We start from the raw sequence: 21,371 nt of genomic DNA on the forward strand, positions 1-21,371 counted from the left end.
AACTTCTGAGCATAGCCTTGGAGAGGACTCCTTGGCAGTGAAGAACAACGGAAGCAGCGAGGGCCCTGGAACCAGGCAGACCTGGGTTTGAATTCTGGCTCTGTCACTTTCTGGTGAAGTGACTTGAACAATGACTATCTCTGAGCCTTACTGAGTAGCGTTCGCCTCACAAGGCAGGTTGGGGATGAAGTGAAAGCGCACGTGAAGGCACCTAGTGCGGCGCTGGTCACGGTGCCGGTCTCAGCAGTGGGGATGTCGTACCTGCACTGGACAGGGCGCAGCGACCCTGGGCATGCCCAGTGGCGGCACGGCCGGGAGCTCTGCAAGTGTGGAATTCTCAGAGGGAAATGCAGCTCTCTGCTCTAAAGGTCCTATTCAAGTTAAAAAGTAACTTTAAGATAAAATGCACAAAAAGGCAAATGGTCGTCATTCAGCTCCTATGACAAGGGAACAAAGAGCTGTATCAAAAATTACTTGCAAAGCTTGTAAGTGGTTCTACCACTTACTAAAAGGTGTGAACCTAGGCAAGTTATCCCATGTCTCTGAGTTTCAACTTCCTCATCTGCAAAATGGGGACAATAATATGTACATCACAAGAGTTGTTGGGAACATGAAAATGAGATATCACAGGAGGCAACATGTATCCATGTTTACCATGTGCCAAGCACTGTTCTAAGAACTTCAGGCATGTTTTCTCACTGTATATAAGTACTTGGGTGCCTGAAACATAAACATCATCTATTAAAGTTATGGGGAAGAGGAAGAAATAACTCAGTTTCCAAGAGAAGAGAAGATGCCTTGTTATATAAACGGGAAGAATAAGATGCAGCTGGGAGAAGAAAAGTATAATAGCTGCTGGGTGTGACAATCTCAAAACTTTTGAACCATTACAAATTAAACAGCCATGTTAAATCACCCCAAAGGACAGACCTGAATTGTTATTTCCATCTTTAATGTTTATGCCTCTCTGAATCTGAGAAAAAGCCGCCAGGATTCCAGTACATACCAAGACGTGATGACGATATCCCAACGATACCCTGAAGTGTGTAAGCTTTTGTGCATCTACAGCCTCCAGAGGAAGCCGATGTTAGTGGACTGGGGGCAAGGAGAGCATTGATCCAGTAGGGATGAAGCTCGGGTTTTCCTCTTATTCTTAGTGCTTCCTTTCTTGGCCCAATGTTGACGTACCGCCGACAAGTCAGCATGTGAACGTGCTCTATCTGAATAAGCCTTTCCACACTGTAGAGTCAGTTTCTAAAATGATGGAGCTTGTACTATTAGAACCAATGAAGTGACTAAAACAATTTTAAAAATAAGCCATCAGTCTGGACCTGTGTAGGTGAATGAAGGAGAAGCACTTTAAAGTCAGGAAAAAGAAAGCATATTTAACATATAGGATAATCAACCACTGCTGGTTTTCCACTAAATATTTCATCTGAAAGAAATACGATTATTACCATCATTTCAATAGCAGTACTTTACTAATAAGCTCTTGGTATGTCTTTTTTTTTTTTGAGACAGAGTCTCACTCTGTTGCCCGGGCTAGAGTGCGGTGGCATCAGCCTAGCTCACAGCAACCTCAAACACCTGGGCTCAAGCAATCCTTCTGCCTCAGCCTCCTGAGTAGCTGGGACTGCAGGCATGTGCCACCATGCCCGGCTAATTTTTTCTATATATATATTTTAGCTGTCCAAATCATTTCTTTCTATTTTTTAGTAGAGACGGGGTCTCGCTCTTGCTCAGGCTGGTCTCGAACTCCTGACCTCGAACAATCCTCCCGCCCCAGCCTCCCAGAGAGCTAGGATTACAGGCGTGAGCCACCACGCCCAACCTCTTGGTATGTCTTTGAGGTGGATTTCAGATTCAAAATAGACTGACCCTATTTCACACTGCTGACTTGTTCACTCAGTGTTTGTCAATAACATAGAGGCTTCACCCAGGAGATTTGCTGGGTTGTAATTACCTGGAACCCAGGGGTGATTCTAGGTTCTGTGAGGCCTGAACCTTATCTAATTTGGGAAATCCTCTCTAATAAAAACACACAAAATTATGAATAGAAAAACTGCTAGGGCCCCTCCCAGGACGTTGGAAGGTGCCGGTGTAAGTGAGGAGCCCTGAAGCTTAGGCTCCATTCAATTCATGATAAATCCACCCCAGCTGGGGCCTTTTTACAAACTTCTGCAATGCTGGGAAAAATATTGCTTCAACTTGTGAACAACCCAGAACTGTGTCATGTTGGTCATGAAATTACCGGCATCTTCCTTTGGCAACTGGCCTTTGGAAAGAGATGCAATAGGCTTATATCTCACTACAGCAAATTAGCTTTGTCTGTTAGAACGATTTGACCCAAAACAAAGGAGCGCAGCCCCCAACACACGCTTGGTAAACTGTGACCGTTGTGCCCATCTCTGAAAGTAACTGTGAACTAGGTGGAGGGGTACAGCTCTATCCAGATCCCATACAGGAGCATTCCTTTCTAACACCAGCTAGCTCTGGTTTCCTCATCACCGTGAAGCAAATGCCTTTCTCCGCTGTTTAAGATGAACACAGAAACTCGAGATAAATAAGTTGGTGCCTCCTCCACTGGGAGTCTTTCCTAACCCACCCCCCAGTTCCTGTGCTGTCCCTTCCCCTACCTTGTCACCCTGCTGTGTAGACCCCAGCATGGCTCTCATGTTTTCTCATCATCATCCCTCTTTCTCCTTCTGATATGAAAGCCTCTTGGGGACAAAGAGGCTTTGTCCTATTCCAACTTGCACCCCCAGCACTTAGTGTCGTACCTGGCACGCAGCAGGCATGGCACTCATTAATTTTTACCAAATGTGATTCCACGGGTTTCGTTTTTTTCTGGTGTTGCCTACATAATTAGAGTGAAACTTGGGTTCTTATGAGGGACTCTCAGTGTTATAAAATGTCCACTAAAGGTGGTGAGTTTAAGACATTTGTAAAAAGACGCCGCCTAAACCTCTTGGTGGAGGGATCCAATGAGTGTGCCCTCTGGTGGGAGGGCAAACAAAAAACAGACCCACACTGTTCCTCCCTAAGTGAGGCCTCAACAAAGTAACAAGGGGACAGAGGAGGCCCCTAAAGATGGGCGTTGGCAAAAACTGTTAATTCAGCCCCAGACACATCCTAAACCCCTTCCTCTAGCCCAAAATGAACTGTGGGAAATTAGACTTCTGAACCACAAGACGGGTGGATAGTCTTTTCCAGAGTCAGCTTTAGAGGAGGATCTTCACCTTGAGTCTAAAATCCCCTTCAGGCCACTGAACATACCCACTAGGATTTGCTTGTGTCACAGAGAAATCATAGAGTTTTTGAGCTGAAAGGGAATAAAACCCACACTTTTTGTTGAGGAGTAGTCAGGAAACAAAGTATATGGAATTAGACTAGAGCAATGTATTTTCTTTACGAATATTTTTTGCACTGTAGCTTAACATAAATATTATCTTTTCCTACACTGCAAAGGTTCCTATTGCCCACAGATAATTCTTAACTTCTTAGGTATATACTTTTTGAAAAATAATGTTCTGGGTGATTGGGGAGAGAAGTGCCCTGTGGCAGGATTTCAGGAATTGTTTCTGCTTTACCATGTAAAAGAAACTGACACTGAGAAAGCATCCTGCACCTTTCGCTCCCTGGAGGACTTTGTGTTAAGCTCCCTTCTTTATGGCTACATGTTGCAGACATTTCAGCAGTTAGAAACTCTGCACATGAGGAGGAATCAAAGTCATATTCAAAAGTAGGATTTCAAGGACAATTCGCATAACAGGGCTCCCAGGACAAAGCTCATTTGAGCATTACTTGCTTGCTGTCTCTTATTGCCCAAACCAAAGATCAGTACTGGGGAAAGCAGAGCCCGTCATATGTAAGTTACACAAGTCTCTTGGCCTCTTTGTACCTTAGTTTCCTCATTTGAAAAAAATGGATGGATCTTAAGACATACTTTTCAGAGTTCATGATGAGCTTATACCCAGTTAACCAATAACTGTAGGATGCTTTTACACACAAATAGTGTTTTTACATATGTTCATCTATTTCACTTACAACGTATGTAAAAATTGCATTCCATGCCAAGCCTGAAATGTTCCAAAGCTCACTTCCGTTAGCAAATTGCAACGAAGGTTTCTACGAAAGAAGAGAGAGACAAGCCAAAGAAGAAGAAGAAAAAAGATATTGTTTGAGAACATTTATCATTTGGCAGTGATCCTAACTCATATATGATGAAACACGCCCTCAACACTTTCTCCCTACACTAAAGAAATCTCACTGTACAAGATATTGGTTTACGATTTATACTTTCATATTTATACACGCAGTGCCTTAGATTCAAAACAGTGAGTGCTCAACAAATACTTGTGTTAAGAGATCTTTATTTCTCTAGAACAGAGTTTTACAGCTTCAGTGCTGTTGACATACTGGCCGTGTAATTCTTTGTCGTGGGGGTTTGTCCTGTACGTTGCAGGTTGTTTAACAACATCCCTGACCTCTGCCTCCCAGGTGTCAGTAACATACCCACAGTTGTGACAGACAAAAATGTTTCCAGGCATTGCCAAATGTCAGCTGGGTACAAAATACATAGGTTGAGAACCACTGTTCTATAATGATTCACTCTGATCTGTGTAATAACTCTCACACTCATCTTTGTTAGAGATGAAGAGGATTTGCTATATAATTTTAGTAACTTTCTACCAGTAAAATTTTAATATTTCAAAATGAATAGCAAAGAGGTTTACAATAAGTTTAATAAAAATTCCAAATATAATGAAGTTATATTTGTAACTTACACAAACTGCAAAAATGGTAGGGGTTGAAATGCACCTCTTTCAATTGACCATATTTTATTGCATGATAAATCTCTAGAAAAAAGAAGATATTTCTTTGATTAGCTATTAGATATCAAAGTAGCAGGAACAAATAGCAGAGTTTAGAATGATAATATTGAATATGTAGTTTTTGTCTACACTGTAAACTTTTGGATTTGTATTAGAACTTTCCAGAGCCCCTAATCCTGCCTATACCTCTACTAGAGTCTCACCTTCATGATTTTCATAAATATTTTTTATTTTATTTTAGTTTTCTTTTAGAGATAGGGTCTCACTTATGCTCAGGCTGGTCTCGAACTCCTGAGATCAAGCAATCTTCCTGCCTTGGCCTCCCAGAGTGGTAGGATTACAGGCATGAGCCACCGCACCTCGCCAATTTTCATAAATATAATATGCAACTACAGATCTTGATAGATTTTGGATGTAATCTTTCCCTAGAGCAGGAGACTTGATTACATGACCTTTTGTAGTCTCATCAAATTCTAGATTATGAGCTCAAAGTTTTTGTCTTTCAATATAATTTCTAACATGAAAAGAAATGATCTCACATTTATTCACCTTCCTGGTTTAATTCTGTGTTTCTGAGCCAGTTCAATACCAAAAGAAATAAAAGATATCCTTTGACATCATTTGAGAGGAAATTACTCCTCTAATTAATATATAACTTTGAACTAATTCAGAATTTTACCATATTAATAGAAATTCATTTTGGTTTTATATTAATATTCCACAAAAGCAACTTGTTTGTCGTATAGTGATGGGACAACAGAAAACAACATGGAACTGGATTTTTATTTGAAAACACCCATTCTTGACTACAGTTGACTATTTCTGTTGATGCCAGCTTGTCCCTCACTCTTCACCTGGCTGGTATAACTCTGTCTGACTGGTGTCTCCATCTGTAGTCTCTTCCTTTCTAAACTATCCTGCACACAGTCACCAGATGAACTCTCCAGAAGTGTTCTCAAAGACCAGTCCCTGGGAATTTATGGAAGCTGCAAATTCTCGGCCCTACTCTAAACTGACTGAATCCGAAACTGTGGGGGTGGCATCCAGAACCAAGGCCTAGCAAGCCCTCCAAGTGCTTGTCAGGCAGGCTCAAGGTGGTCTTCAGCACTGCTGGTACAGCATGGTTCCCCATCATGGCTCCTTTGCTTGGCATTCAAAGCCCTAGAAAATCTGGCTCCAGTCTCCTACTGTCCCTCCTTGTAATCTACAGGTAGTCACGGCATTCCTCAAATACTTTCCTGCGTTTTGCCTTTCTCCCATTTTCCAAGTTTAGACTATTTTCCCAAAGATGTCTGTCTAAGGATACCCAATGGCCCTTTGAGGTCCTGTTCTAACAGCATTGCTCTGGTAACATCTTCTCCGATCCACACTGAAGTCCTTTCTCCCTTTTCTGTGCTCCAGAAGCAATTTGTCTCTCTTAGTGCCCATATCTGTTTCTTCTTTGTGATACAGTTATTTTTGCATCCCATTTCTTCTGAGTGTAAACTCCTTGAATGCGTGGTTTGAGCTTATTTGTTTGTTTCCCCTGCGAGATGTTAAGTTCTCAGAAGGGTAGGAACCCTGCCTTACTCATCTGTCTGCCTCCAATATTAGGCATAGTGCTTGGCATATTCTTTCTTAGCTTTTTTTTTTATTGATTGGCATCTTTTAAATGAATGAGAATATGTATGCTAACATGAAATAATTAGCTTACAGAGTATTTCATAGTGGAAGTAATAAAGGGCCTCCTCCATTGAGCAATTAACTCATTTGCTTTTTTTCAAATGTGGCAGAGATGCCCAAGAAGACCAATAGAAAAGTGGTCATCCCCTTATGGCCTAGAAGGTTTGATAATTCAAAAGACTATTTTTAGTGTCACGTGAAGCTCTTTGTACCCACTTCCCTTTAACTTTAATTCCTCTCATTCTACTAAACCAACTTTTTCAAATCTTTTTCTGAAGGCTAGAGAGTGACTATTTTAGGCTTTATGGGCCACATATGGACTCTGTTGTATATTCTTGTTTCTATTCTTTTCTTTTCTTTTCCTTTTACAGCCCTTTAAAAATGTAAACCATTCTTTACTTATGGGCTGTATATAAAAACAGACTGTGGACTAGATTTGATCTATGGGTTGTAGACTAAATATAAATATAAGCAGATGGTACATGAACACTTATAAAACAAGGTTTACATGGGTGTCAATAATTGCTCAGATCTTATTACCACTTTTTCCCTATAAGTGAAGTTCCTTTCTATCTGTACCTTGTCTATATGATTTAAAAAACTGAAAATGCAGAGGAAGTATCTGATGCTAGACACGGGCTAAAACCCTACACAGATTTAGAGAACTGCAGAATTTTATTGCTGGAAGAAATTTTAGAGATTGTCTAATTTGAATCTCTTATTTATTTTGTAGATAATATCACTAAAGGCTCAGAAATAAATATGATTAACTAAGTAACTTACAAATACCGGAGGGACAGCAGGCCTTCAAATGAATTTTTTCGTAATTCCCTGAAATGGTTTTCACTGAGAATTCTGGAAAATGCAAAGGTTATTTCTGGATCAAAATGCAAACTAGCAACAACTATTTGCTACGCAGGACTAACTCCTATCTATGGAGGAAACCTGGGTCACGGTGCTGCCCGAATGTCCTAATTCTGAGTTAATTTCAAGATGGCAATGTCTGCTCTGTTTTCAAACCTTATCTCACGTTCTCCTTTTTGTGTCCATCTCTCTCCACCACACACACACACACCCCTACCCGCTCTTCCCACCAAATTTGTATTTAATGCCTACTCTTCTCTAGATCACAAAGTCCCTGTTAGAACCCAACTCTGGTAGCACACCAAGATCAGCAGAACTGCCATTTCCTCATCTCTTTCCCTTAATATTATTATGAAAGCCCCACATGGACCTATGTCAGGGCCACAAAGAAGCCATTAGGTTTTTCCCCCATTAAAAAACTCTTTTTGAGAACTACAATGCGCACAACATGCACATAACATAAATGTTCAGTTTAACAATCATGAAGCAGATGCCCATGCAATATCATCGTGTCAGGAAAGAGCACTGCGAGCATCCAGAAGCCCCGGGGGCCCTTTCCGATCACAACCCTCTCTCTAACCCCTACAGGTAACCACTCTCCTGACTTTTATCGTAATTTCCTTGCGTTTAAAACCTAGTGTTACCTATTATATGTCAGCCATAAGCAACATACTTTAGTTCGCCTTTTCTTGAATTTTATGTAAACGGAATCTCATTGCACATGTGACTTTCTATCTTGCCTCTTTCACTCAACATTCTGTTTGTAAATTTACGATGCTGTTGCACGTAGCTGAGGTTGGCTCCTTTCGGTGCCTGTACGGCGTGTCCCATAGGTCACCACTAGCTACATGTGGTTCCTGAGGACTTGTGTGTGGCTCAGTGTGACTGGGCAACTGAATCTTTAATGTCAGTAATTTTAATTATTTTTAAATTTAAAAGCTGATACTCAATGCAGTTATTAGAAAACGTTTAAGTGCGTTTTTCACCAATGTGGGTATAGGATGCTACTCTTTTTTTTTTGAGACAGAGTCTCACTCTGTTGCCCGGGCTAGAGTGCCGTGGCATTATCCTAGCTCACAACAACCTCAAACTCCTGGGCTCAAGCAATCCTTCTGCCTCAGCCTCCTGAGTAGCTGGGACTACAGGAACGCGCTACCATGCCTGGCTAATTTTTTCTATATATTTTTAGTTGTCCAGATAATTTCTTTCTATTTTTAGTAGAGACGAGATCTTGCTCTTGCTCAGGCTGGTCTCGAACTCCTGACCTGGAGCGATCCTCCCGCCTCGGCCTCCCAGAGTGCTAGGATTACAGGCATGAGCCACCACGCCTGGCCAGGATGCTGCTTTTTAAACTGCATATTTTATGAAATCTAAATATAGATTAAGTATTTTTGATGAAAATTCACCAACCAAATTTAGACTTCAAAAGAGTATGGAAAAAATAATGTGAACTCTTTAAATAATAATTTTAGGCTAATTATATATGGAAATGATAATACTTTGGATATTTTGAGGACTTGGTATAAAAAAAGAATAGAACATTTTGTTAATAATGTACATAATGATTACATGTCACAATGATAATATTTTAGATATATGGGTTAAATAAAATATATTAATGTTTGTTTTTACTTTTATTTTTTAAGTGACTACCAGAAAATTTAAGATTACATATGTGGCTGACACCATGTTTCTACTGAATAATGCTGCCTTAGGGTATTTCATTGTATCACTATACCTCAATTTGTTTATTCATCTACTATTGATGAATATTGAGATTTTTCTAGTTTTTAGTTATTACAAACAATGCTGCTTTGAACATTCTTGTACATGTATTCCCATAACACTTTTGCCTGAGTTTCTCTAGCATGTAATAGGAGTACAAAATTGTTTTCCTAAGAGATTGTGCTATTTCAAGTTGGTAGATTGAGAACATGCCACGTCTCTGCCCCTCCAACCTCCACCAAATCCCTAAAAATGATAGAATAGATATAATTAAAAAATTCACAACCTTAGCTCAAAACTTGCAAGCAGCCTTACAAATGCTCCCCCATGAGAAATGCGCTGGAGCTATCTGCAGGATTGTTGGTTGGGATACTACAGGAGGAGCAGCCAGAGGCACACGTCAACCCCATGTACTTCCTCCTTGGACCAGGCAGCAAAGGTGTCTTCCTCCAGGCAGGAGCAACTGGCCTTAAAAGGGGGCAGGGTCCTGGAACCCTGGAGGAAGGGCACACACTCCCGTACTAGCTGCCTCCCACCCCTTCCTTATTCTCAGGGGAATCCACCTGTAACACAAGCCCCGGCATATCATTTCACCTCTCCCCTGCAGCTGGAAAACAGAAGCAGCAGAATTTCAACTACAAAGATGAATTACATTCAGGAGTGACCAAACAACAAGAGAAAGCTAACTCCAGTAAGGACAGAAAGCAAACTCAAACAACGGATTAGTTAACAGAGAAAGCACGAGAGGACTTTAGAATAGCAGCATTAATATCCGCAGACAGATGTAAGCAGATAGTTTATCCACGAAAAGGAATCGACTAAAGATTATACAAATATAAGGTGTTATTAATAAAAAACTCAGTATATGGGCTGGGCATGGTGGTTCATGCCTGCAATCCCAGCACTTTGGGAAGCCGAGGTGGGAGGACTGCTTGAGGTCAGGAGTTCGAGACCCTGTCTCTACAAAACAATTTTAAAAATTAGCTGGGCATGGTGGCACACACTTGTAGTTTCAGCCACTTCAGAGGCTGAGCCAAGAGGACAGCTTGAGCCCAGGAGTTGGAGGTTGCAGTGAGCTATGATCATGCCACTGCATAGCCTAATGGATAGAGTGACACCCTGTCTCTTAAAAACAAAACAAAACAAAATAAAAACCTCAGCATATGAATAGCAGAAAGGACAGTGGAACAGGAATGATCCTCAGACAAGCCTGACACCTGGGCCTGCCCAAGAAATGTTACAGCCTTCACTTCAGCTACTCTCATAGTAAAGACTAGGAACGTGCTGGGGGAGGGGTACTGCACTGTTTCTAGAACCTGATGAACAAGCAGGCACATAGCTATTTCTCCAAAACACTGGGGAAAGGAAGTGGTAGCAAGCCAATACGGAAGAAATCCTCTAACATGTCCAAGGCCAGCTCCTTTTGCCTGGGAGAATCCATTTCTTTGCAAATGGTATCAACAGCTGTCCATCCTTTGGGAGCCTTGAGGAACTGAGGGCATGCTATGTTGCCTTATGAAACTATTTCCATCAAGTTCTGTATTCTTTGACATTTAAAACATTCTGCTTCCCCTCGCTGCATCTGTTGGTCACATATTTATATTAATTTCATCTCATAGCTCATGACAATAAAATACTACTACCTAGAAAGCATGCCACTGAAATTAAGGGCAGTTCTCAGATACAAGGTGGTCCATCTCATACACAATATAGTTACATACGTATTAAAAAGATTATCATTAGGCCGGGCTTGGCGGCTCATGCCTGTAATCCCAGCACTTTGGGAGGCTGAGGTGGGAGGATTGCTTGAGGCCAAGAGTTCGAGACCAGCCTGAGCAAGAGCAAGACCCATCTCTACAAAAAAATGGAAATATTAGGCAGGCGTGGTGGCATGTGCCTATAGTTCCAGCTACTTGGGAGGCTGAGGCAGAAGGATCACTTGAGCCCAGGAGTTTGAGTCTGTAGTGAGCTGTGATGAGACCACTACACTCTAGCCTGGGTGACAGAGTACGACCCTGTCTCAATAAAGAAAAAAAAAAGATTATCATTAAAATAAAAACACAAAAACTTTAATTCCCAAAAAGAACTCTTGGAACCCTGAGAATGCATCAGATTCTGTCTGACCTCAACTGAAATCCACCGTGTTGGAAGGAACAGTGATGGTCAGAATACGTGTGAAGGGGGAACCAGGCGATTTGACTTCTCACCTTGGTTAGCTAATACTTTCATGCTTCCATGGAAATGTCCAAAAAGGAAAAACACATCAATGTGTCCAACAATGTTTATAGTAACCCTCTTCATAACTAGAAAGTGTAGACAAAACCCTACCTCCCTATCACATAACAAAACTGTATGGATATACTATGGACAATATACAAAAAAGAGATAGGAAATGATGGTGAATGAAAGAAATCCAGACAAAAATGAAATATTTATTAATTTTAAGTTTAAAAATATCTTAAATTAATGGAGTTTCTTTCTGCAAAGTTGTCTGAATGACAGGACAGGATAGTAAAAACTTAAAAAGTAACAATAAATTCAGCTTAGAAGGAAAGTTTACACTGAGAAATGGGTAAGTCATCAAATGATTAGCCAAAAAAAGAGCTTGAAATAAGCAACTGGAATAAAATACATTAATTTATTGAACTCCAAATGTTTATTTTGATTGAAGCAAAAATTTTAAAACTATATGGAATCAATCAGTTATTTCCAGATCCAAAATTTTCTCAACCATGACAATATCAAAACCAGGCCTAAACTAAAATTTAAGACACCCATGTTTTGTATTTTTGTTTTTTTTTGAGACAGAGTCTCATGCTGTCGCCCAGGCTAGAGTGCCATGGCATCAGCCTAGCTCACAGCGACTTCAAACTCCTGGGCTCAGACAATCCTCCTGCCTCACTCTCCCAAAGTAACTGGGACTACAGGCATGCGCCAACAGTCCTGGTTAATTTTTTTCCTCTTTTTAGTAGAGCTAGGGTCTCACTCTTGTTCAGGCTGGTCTCAAACTCCTGAGCTCAAGCAGTCCTCCTGCCTCGGCCTCCCAGAGTGCTAGGATTACAGGCATGAGCCACCTCGCCCGGCCAATGCATCCATGTTTAACTCCTGAACTTCACAATATTAATTCTTGATTCTATATAATAGATAATTAGCCTTCACCCTGTCTTGTAACTTTTAGGAAATTGAGAGAACTCAAGGTTTATTTGGGTTTAAATATACACATAATGCAAACAGTAGGCCGTTCTGAAATTGATTGACTCTCCTTTCCCTCCTTTCTCTCTCTTTTAATCACTTATCAGGACTTGAAATTATATCTATTATATTTATAAATTTATTTGTATATTTATAAGCCCCTTGAGAACTGGGATATTTGGTTTGTTTTGTTCCTGGGCCTGTATCCCTGGCACATAGTAGATGCTCCAGAAATATTTGTTGAATGAATGAATGAAGCGACAGATATCAGTTTTCAGATTTACTACTTTTACTTACAACAAATCGTCCATTTATTATTATTTGTGAGGATAAGTACAGCTTGGCAGGAAGAGAAATGTCTTTCTTCTCCCCTCCATTTGTAACGCAATCTTGTATGAGATAAAACCTTTTGAGAATCTCATAAAAGCTATGGATGCTTTTCCCAGAAAACTGCACTTTCCTGAATATATGCAAACATATGTATGTAGTTTCCATTTGTGGATCTCCCCTTTAGGGCAGAGGTCCATGAAAAGAACAGATTGAATTCAGGGGGCCAAACCTGAATGTGAAGTAAAATTACATCTCTATTTTCACAAACAGAAATTCAGAAATCAATGGTGATATGACACATAAACTATTGTGAAATGCCAGTTAATTACTTTGAATGTAAGTATTTTTTTTCCAAAATCATTTATGTACATAAACTGATTCCTTGGACAAATCAATAAGAAAATGATAAAATGATTCAACATTAAAAATGGACAAAGGACAGAAAACTCAAAGAAACACACATGTTCAATAAGCATATAAAGATATTTAAATTCACAAGTAATGAGAAAAATCCAAATTCAGATGGGACCCCTTGTGTTCACCCGTCATATCAGCAGAGTTGGAGAATACTCAGTGACAAAAGGGAAAAATGAATGCTGTCATATTCTGTTGACTGTAGTGTAAGCTGCACAACGTTTTGAGAACAATTAAAATTTCATACCTACATAGTCTTCACACCAACAATTCCATTTCTAGATGTCTATTCTACAGAAATACTTGCCCATGTTTATAAAGAAGCATGTACAAGGATTTTATAGCAGCAATGCATGTAACAAGAAAACTGGACATAAAATATAAACATCCAGCAATAGGGGAATTATTAAATAAACCATGATACATCCATACTATGGAATATTATACAGGAGTTTAAATGAATGGGGCAACCCTCTAAGCACTAGGAAATAAAGAAATCTAAGACATACAGTGAAGGGAAGGAATCAAGGTGCAAGATGTTACCATTTATGTAAAAAAAAAAAAAAAAGATAAAAAGACCACACAACAAGTCTGTTTTGCTATATGTAAATATGCATGTAGGGAAATACCTGGGAAAAAGTCTGGAAGGATATATGCCAAGCTCAGAGTAGTGGTTACCTCAGGGACCAGGGATCAGGGTACAATGAGGGTTTTCATTATACCTCTTGTTTCATTTTTATACGTTAAGAATATATATAATCGTGTATTACTTGTATAATACAAAATAAATTTAAATTGCCTCTTATTTTAAAGAGAGCCCACCAAATTTAATTTTAAAATAATCATAGAATTACCATCAACAGAGGTTGATTTGAGATAGGGAGGGGGAAATACCTTCCCTCAGAAGTATTGACCTCAAAATTCTGGACCAAGAAGGATCTTACAATGCAGTTAATTTTTTGTACTCATATTTGGAGAGATATACTCACAGTTTCTCAGTCCAACGGTATGATTTCCATACATTCTCATCAGTGTAAGAAATAGCATTTCCTTGGAAATTTCTGTGAAGAAACATAGTTCATAACTTTGAATAGGTAGGAAAAGAATGAATAGAATAAAAGAACCATGGCAACCTTGTAGGGGATATTCAAATACAGAAAATAATCCCAGCTTTCTAATTTCCAGAGCTATCGGCTTCCCAGTTTGCATAATTGATCTAGAAAGGAGGTGGGACCACTGGCACGGATGATGACGCATCTCCTCAGCTGCTTAACTATTTTTTTCCAAAATCACTTAGGTGTCTAAACTGACTACTTCTACAAACCAATAAGAAAATGATAAATAATTCAACAGAAAAAAGATGGGCAAAAGTTTAGCATTATCAGCAAATAAGAATAAAGAAAAGAAGCCTATGTCAGGTAAGAGCAAAGCTCTGGCTAAATACCCTCTGTTGAAACCTCTCCAGGTATTGGAAGGAAAAGGGCAATTAGAAATGAGAGGGACTAACGTGCTGACGTGGAAAGATCTCTTAGACATATTGCGTAGGGGAAAAGCACAAATCACAGAGCAAAGAGTGAAGTAGTACCTCATTAGGAAATAAAAATGCAAAGGAGAGAGATTGGAAGGAAGGACACACACCAAAATGGTTAACAGAGTTATGGGTGGGAGGATGCAGGGGACAGGGGCGCTGGCAGGATGGGAGTGTGGACTTTCACATTTTATCCTACATATATATGCTGCTTCTTTTTCTTTTTTTAAGTGGGAATATATCCATAAATGACATATGTTTAAAAGAAAGGTGGGGCACGGTAGCTCACGCCTGTAATCCTAGCACTCTGGGAGGCCAAGGTGGGAGGATTGCTTGAGCTCAGGAGTTCGAGACCAGCTTGAGCAAAAATGAGATCCCGTCTGTACTAAAAATGGAAAAATTAGCCAGGCATAGTGGCGCACACCTGCAGTCCTAGCTACTCGGGAGGCTGAGGCAAGGGGATCACTTGAGCCCAGGAGTTCGAGGTTGCAGTGAGCTATGAAGACGCCACTGCAACTCTACTCGGGGTGACAGGGTGAGTCTCTGCCTCAAAAAAAAAATAATAATAATTATTTTAAACTTATAAATAAAATAATTTTAAAAAATCAAAGCACGCATTATTTCCTCATGATTAGCTTCTTATTAAACACTTTTGTCAAGAATGCTAGATAAGTGATATCGTCTATTTATGATATGATACCAGAATTTCAGGTTTTTCCACTATTGGTGGTCTGTTCACTGGTTAAGGTGCTGACCACCACGTCACTACATCGCAAGGGACAGTTCGTCCTTTGTAATCAGCAGGTTGGTATCTTGGCACCGTTTGAATATCTTATCCTTTCATTTAATTTTTATGTTTGTGTATGTGTTTATAATATATAATTCTTATTTTTACATATATAAAATATTGTATTTTTTAACTGCTTCCTTAATTTCTACATTCTCCCAGTTTTTGAAAATACTTTATATATATTGATATGTTTAAGTTTTATGCATTCACTATTTGGCCGTTGTTTCCCCAGTTTGAGCATATGTTGAATGACTTAATTTTCTCTTAATGTAGCAAATTAAAGTATTTGAGTTCCTCAGAAAGCAAGCAAGCAAGCAAGCAAGCAAGAAAGAAAAGAAAGCTGTTAGGTACCTTATGTTCAGTTTCAACTCTGTGGGTGACTCTGAATCTACCTTTAACTCTGTCCTCGGTCCTCAGCAACAATTTTACTTACTCAGTTTCTAGTTTCAGTTCAGTTCAGTTTCCTCATCCAGTTTGCCAGTGGGGGGGGGGGGGGGGGGGCGGGGGGGCAGAAAGCAGCCAAACAGACACCGGTCTGCTCATCTGCCTAGTGCACATTTCCATTCAACCAGAAGCTTCTGGTTGCTTAATGCTCACCTTTAACAAATTTAAAAATATCCAAACTAAACTCCCTCCCTCAAACTGACTCTCTTCCCGGACTGCTGCACTTCCACTTGTCACACCACCATCATTCTCTTCATCGTCCAGGACAGAAAGCTTGGAGTCACATTTGATTTCTCCCTTCCCTGTACACACCATCACCCGACTCCCTAGTCAGTCACTAAATCCTGTCTGTTCTGTTTGTCGTGTTGCCAGGACTTTCTTCCCACTCCTGTTACAGCCACTGGGATTTAGCCCCTTTCTCATTTTACTCCTAGATTTTGCTAGAGCTTTCTATTTGGTCCCCCCGAGTTAAGCTTTCCCCTCTAGAGCACTCTATGTGTGGATTCTAAAATAATCCTCCTGTCTTAATCATTTCTCTCTCTTGCTTGAGAACCTTCAATGGCTCTCCACACCTCAGCACATAACTTTCAAACTCCCACATCTGATATTCAAGCTTTCTCATAGTCACGTCTTTCATTGCTTCCTAACCCAATTCTTTGCAGCCAGACTGTCTACTAAATCCCCATCATGCCTGCAGCCATGTCTTTGCCTAGGCTTTACTGCCTATTTTTCTTTCTATTTAACAAATTATAGCCACTCTTTAAGCCCCAGATAAAGTTTCAGCTTATGCGGGGAGCTTTCCCCTGACCTCCACACCTCAGTGATTATAGATTCCGGTGAATTACGGTGCCTCTGGTCTGCATCTCTCGTAGTACTTCATTATAAATCACCTCCCTTTTTATGCCTATTCCCTTTCTTCCCACCTATCATTTTCATGCTCTAGAGACAATGTCATACTTTGCCCTGGGTTGGGCACAAAATGGCTGCTACATATAGAAAGCCAGGTACAAGGATGAGTTCTGGACATAACTAAGGAACTGAATACTAATAATAGCAGCTGACATTCGTAGGTATGCCAGGCACTGATATATGCATTACATGTACTCACACACCTAAATCTCACAACAATCCTATGAAATGGTAACTACCATAATCCCCATGTTAAAGATGAGGAAATTGAGTCACAGAGCAGAATAACTTGCGCAAGGTCACAAAGCTAATAAATGACAGGCCTGGGTTCAAACCCAGGCAGGCTGGCTCCAGAACCCCTCTTAACCACTTTGTTGTATCATCACTAATGAGATGGGGAGAGGGACACCCCACTGTCAAGACAGTGGAGCAAACACAGGGGCAGAGGTTAAGCAAGGATATGATGGGGCTAAATAAAAATGGTTAAGGAAAAGGAAGAGTAAGCACAAGGAAAAGTTTGGAGAAGGGGCACAATAGTAAGAAGGAGAATGAGGATAAGGAAAAGTTGACAAGTAAAGGGTAAAGGGAGAAAGTGAGTCAATGAAGAAGGCCCAGGAAGGTCTCAAGGAAAATGCTGCCACACGAGCCAGGTGCAGAGAACCAAGGAGGAAAGGTGATGCTTACAAGATGGTGAAGGTGCCATTATAGGCATTAGGCTCTTGCACAGGCACTTGGCGGAGCCTCTGCTTTGGGCTGAGACCAACACACGACATTGTCTCATCTTTGCAGGTACAGAGCTCACATATGTTGGTGGCATTCCGTTCTGAGACGTAATTTACAGTAAAATCCATCTCAGAAGGTTGAACCGTAACTTCAGGCAGGTTTGGAGGCTGAGTCTGAACCTGGTCTGGAGGTGGGGCTACAGGCTTCTCCAGAGCGACAGGATGTTCAGCCTGCGTGGTGGATACTGAACTCTCGGTAAACTCCAGGTCCGAATGTTGAACTGGGACACTGGGTGACGCTGGATGTTGAGCTTGAGCTTGACTTGGTGTTGGAACTGTTATCTCAGAATACGCAGGAGCTATAACCTCCTTAGGCAGCTCTGGAGGCTGAGTTGGGGTCTCCTGCATGGTTGGAGAAGGTTTAACCTCTGCAGTGTGTTCTGAAGTTACAGTAAATTCCTGGTCCAAAGGTTTAACTGTGACTTCATTCAAGTTTGGCTGCTGAGTCTGAATCTGGTCTGGATGTGGAATTGTCACCTCAGGATGCTCTGAAGAAGGAGCTATAGAATGTTCATCCTCTGCAGTGAACACTGGAATTATGTTAAGCCCGAGGTCCAAAGAACTAACTGTGACACTGGGCAACACTGGATGCTGAGCTTGACTCTGACCTGGTGTTGGAACTGTCATCTCATAATTCACTGAAGGGTGAGCTATAACCTCTTTATGGGGCTCTGAAGGCTGAGCTGGAAACTGCTGCTGAGGTGGAGAAGATATGATCTCTTCAGTGGACTTTGGAGGACGCCCCAAGGCTTCCTGCTGGGTCTCAGATGGTTCAACCTCCATAGGGGATGCTGGTGGCTCAGCTGGGGCCTCCTGTTGGACTGGAGAACGTATTAACTCCTTAGGGTGATCTGGAGCCTGAGCTGTGGCTTCTGGCTGGGCTACAGAAGATCCAAACATTGCAGGGGGATCGTGAAGTGGGGCAAAGGGATCAGACTGGATTGCAGAAAATTCAGCCTGTTCAGTGGAAACTGTAGACTGAGCAGTGCCCTCCCACTGGACTGGGTAAGGCTCAGCATTCGTAGTGGGCTCTGCTGTAGTTATGGTAATGTCCAAATCCACATGTTTAACTGTGGTTTTAGGCAACACTGAATGACCTCTGAAAATCATAGGCAGATCTAGAGGTGAAAATGTCACTACATCATCAATTGGACTGAAAACTGTATAGGATGCTGGGGGCTGAGTTGCATGCTGTTGCTGACCTGGAGACGGTCCAACACCCACAGGGGGCTCTTGAGGTAATGCTGAGATTTCCTGCTGGCTTGGAGATGGTTCCACAGGAAGCTCTTCAGGCTGAGTTGGGACCCCTTGATGGACTGAAGAATGTTCATCCTTTTCAAGGAAGTTTGGCTGCTGAAACTGCTGAGGGGACACTGAAGACTGAGCTGGGGCCTCCTGTTGGGTTGGAATTTCAACTTCATTAGTGGACTCTGGAGTTGTGGTAACTACATGATCCACAGGTTTTATACTGACATAGTGTAATATTGGAGGCTGAACTTGAGAAACTGTTACCTCATGATGCTCGGGAGACTGAGCTTGTTGCTCCTGCTGGGCTGCAGAAGATTCAGTCTCCTTGGTAGGTTCTGAGGTTATGGTAACCTCCACATCTGGAGGTTTAACTGTAATATGGGGCAAGTTATAATGATGAGATTGAACTGTCACGATATGGTTTGGTGGAGTTTGATGGTTATGTGGAGGTGAAACTGTTACTTGATGATGCTCTGGAGACTGAGCTGGTTGCTTCTGCTTGACTGCAGAAGATTCAGGAGTTTGAGCTGTACTCTCCACAGGGGACTCTGGAGCTTGAGCTATGGCCTCCTGCTGGGTCGGAGAAGGTTCACTCTCCTCAGGAGACTCGGAAGGCTGAGCTGGCTGCTCCTGCTCACTCGGGGAAGGTTCAGCCTCCACAGGAAAGCCTGGAGACTCAGCTGGGGTCTCCTCCTGGGTGGCAGAAGGTTCCACCTCCTCAAGATGCCCTGGAGGCTGAACTGAGGCCTCCTGCTGGGCTGCAGAAGATTCAGTCTCCTTGGTCGGCTCTGAGGTTATGGTAACCTCCACATCTGGAGGTTTAACTGTAACATGGGGCAAGTTATAATGATGAGGTTGATCCTCACCTGGAGGTTGAACTGTCACCTCATGATTCAGTGGAATTTGAGCTAGACTCTCCACGGGGAACTCTGGAGTTTCAGTTGTGGCCTCCTGCTGGGTTTCAGAAGGTTCGTGCTCTCCAGGAGACTCAGAAGGCTGAGCTGGCTGCTCCTGCTCACTGGGGAAAGGTTCAGCCTCCACAGGAAAGCCTGGAGACTCAGCTGGGGTCTCCTCCTGGGTGGCAGAAGGTTCCACCTCCTCAAGATGCTCTGGAGGCTCAACTAGGGCCTCCTGCTGGGCCGGATAAGATTCAGTCTCCTTGGTAGGCTCTGAAGTGATGGTAACCTCCACATCCGGAGGTTTAACTGTAACATGGGGCAAATTATAACTATGAGGTTGAACTGTCGCCTCATAATTTGGTGGAGTTTGAGCTATAATCTCCACAGGGGACTCTGGAGCTTGAGCTATGGCCTCCTGCTGGGTCGGAGAAGGTTCACTCTCCTCAGGAGACTCAGAAGGCTGAGCTGGCTGCTCCTGCTCACTGGGGAATGGTTCAGCCTCCACAGGAAAGCCTGGAGACTCAGCTGGGGTCTCCTCCTGGGTAGCAGAAGGTTCCACCTCCTCGGAGAGCTCTGGTCTTTGAACTGGGCCTTCTTGTTGGGTTGAGGGAGGTTCTACCTCCTCTGGGTGCTCTGGAGGCTGAGCTGGGGCCTGCTGCTGACTTGGAGTAGGTTCAATGTTGTCACCTGCCTCTGGAGTTACTGTAAGCTCCAGATCCACAGGTTTAACTGTGCCTCTGGAGAAGAGTGAGTGCTGAGCTGCAGTCCGAACATTCACTTCATGACGAATTGATGGGTGAGCTACAACCTCTTCACTACCAGGTAGCTGCTGAGCTGGGACCTCCTGCGGGGTTGAAGAAGGTTCTACCTCCTCAGGGGATTGTTCTGAGGCTTCTTGCTGGAGTGAAGAAGATTGGATCTCCTCAGGGGTCTCTGGATTTTCAGTTTCATCCCCTAGGTGGAATTGAGAAAGTTCAGGGGACCTTGGAGGCTCAACTACGTTCTCTGGGAATTCCGGAGGTAGACCAGTAGGATAAACTATCCCCATACTTGGATCTAGATAAGCATCATCCTGTAGAGTTTGTTGTTCATGCTGAGGTTTTGATGCAAATTGATTTGAAGTTCCAGGATCCACCTTAGCAAGCCGTCGATGCTGAGCTAGATCATTCTTTAGGTTCTTTGGTGAAATAATAAACCTTGCTGGTCTTGAACTCTGACTATGTAGAGGTGGAACAAGTATTTCAGATGCCTGGTGATCTGAAGCCTGATCTAGACCTACAGCTTGAATCTTACTTCTGAGTAGAGGAGGCACAGCTACGACTTGAGTCTGATCCCAACCTGGCACTGGAACCACCTCCAGGAGCCTTTGTTGTCGAGTCAGCTTGTCATTGGGATCCCGATGTGGAACAGCAAACCGATCAGGGCCTGGAGGCAGCTCTTGAGCTGAACGCGTGTCCAGGAAGGGAGCCAAAGTCTCAGTCAACTCCTGAGGCGGGGCCGACATCTGGGGAGAAGCAGAGGACCCCAGGTAAGCAAAACCCTCGGGGTGTGCCAAGGGTATAAGCGCAGGGGGCGATTCGGGTGGGGGATCAGAGGAGCGGGCAGACCAGGGCTCGGTCCGTCCTCGGGGTTCAGAGGTCAGCGGGACCGGGTCCCGGGCCCACCCCCGAAGCGGAGCTGCCTGGCCCAGCAGCCACAAAGATTGCCACGCGAGAAGGACCCGTAGGGTCCAGAGGCGCAGTAGGGACA

At 42.4% G+C, this 21,371-nt stretch overlaps 1 protein-coding gene across 1 annotated transcript in view; it reads right to left on the minus strand.

Moving 5' to 3' along the window:
- The window catches only part of LOC138392394 (leucine-rich repeat-containing protein 37B-like), a 47,215-nt gene extending 26,089 nt beyond the window's left edge, over positions 1-21,126 (minus strand). The window contains exons 1-8 of the mRNA XM_069483155.1: positions 20,961-21,126; positions 19,392-20,576; positions 17,782-17,963; positions 17,378-17,676; positions 14,012-14,083; positions 7,281-7,352; positions 4,788-4,859; positions 4,048-4,128 (exon numbers count right to left, since the gene is read on the minus strand). Coding sequence (XP_069339256.1) covers positions 4,048-4,128; positions 4,788-4,859; positions 7,281-7,352; positions 14,012-14,083; positions 17,378-17,676; positions 17,782-17,963; positions 19,392-20,576; positions 20,961-21,126 — 2,129 coding nt within the window. The remainder of the gene's footprint in view (positions 1-4,047; positions 4,129-4,787; positions 4,860-7,280; positions 7,353-14,011; positions 14,084-17,377; positions 17,677-17,781; positions 17,964-19,391; positions 20,577-20,960) is intronic.
- Positions 21,127-21,371: the final 245 nt, after the last annotated feature.

Source organism: Eulemur rufifrons, chromosome 9 (assembly GCF_041146395.1).
Source record: "Eulemur rufifrons isolate Redbay chromosome 9, OSU_ERuf_1, whole genome shotgun sequence".
NCBI classification, from domain to species: Eukaryota; Metazoa; Chordata; class Mammalia; order Primates; family Lemuridae; genus Eulemur; species Eulemur rufifrons.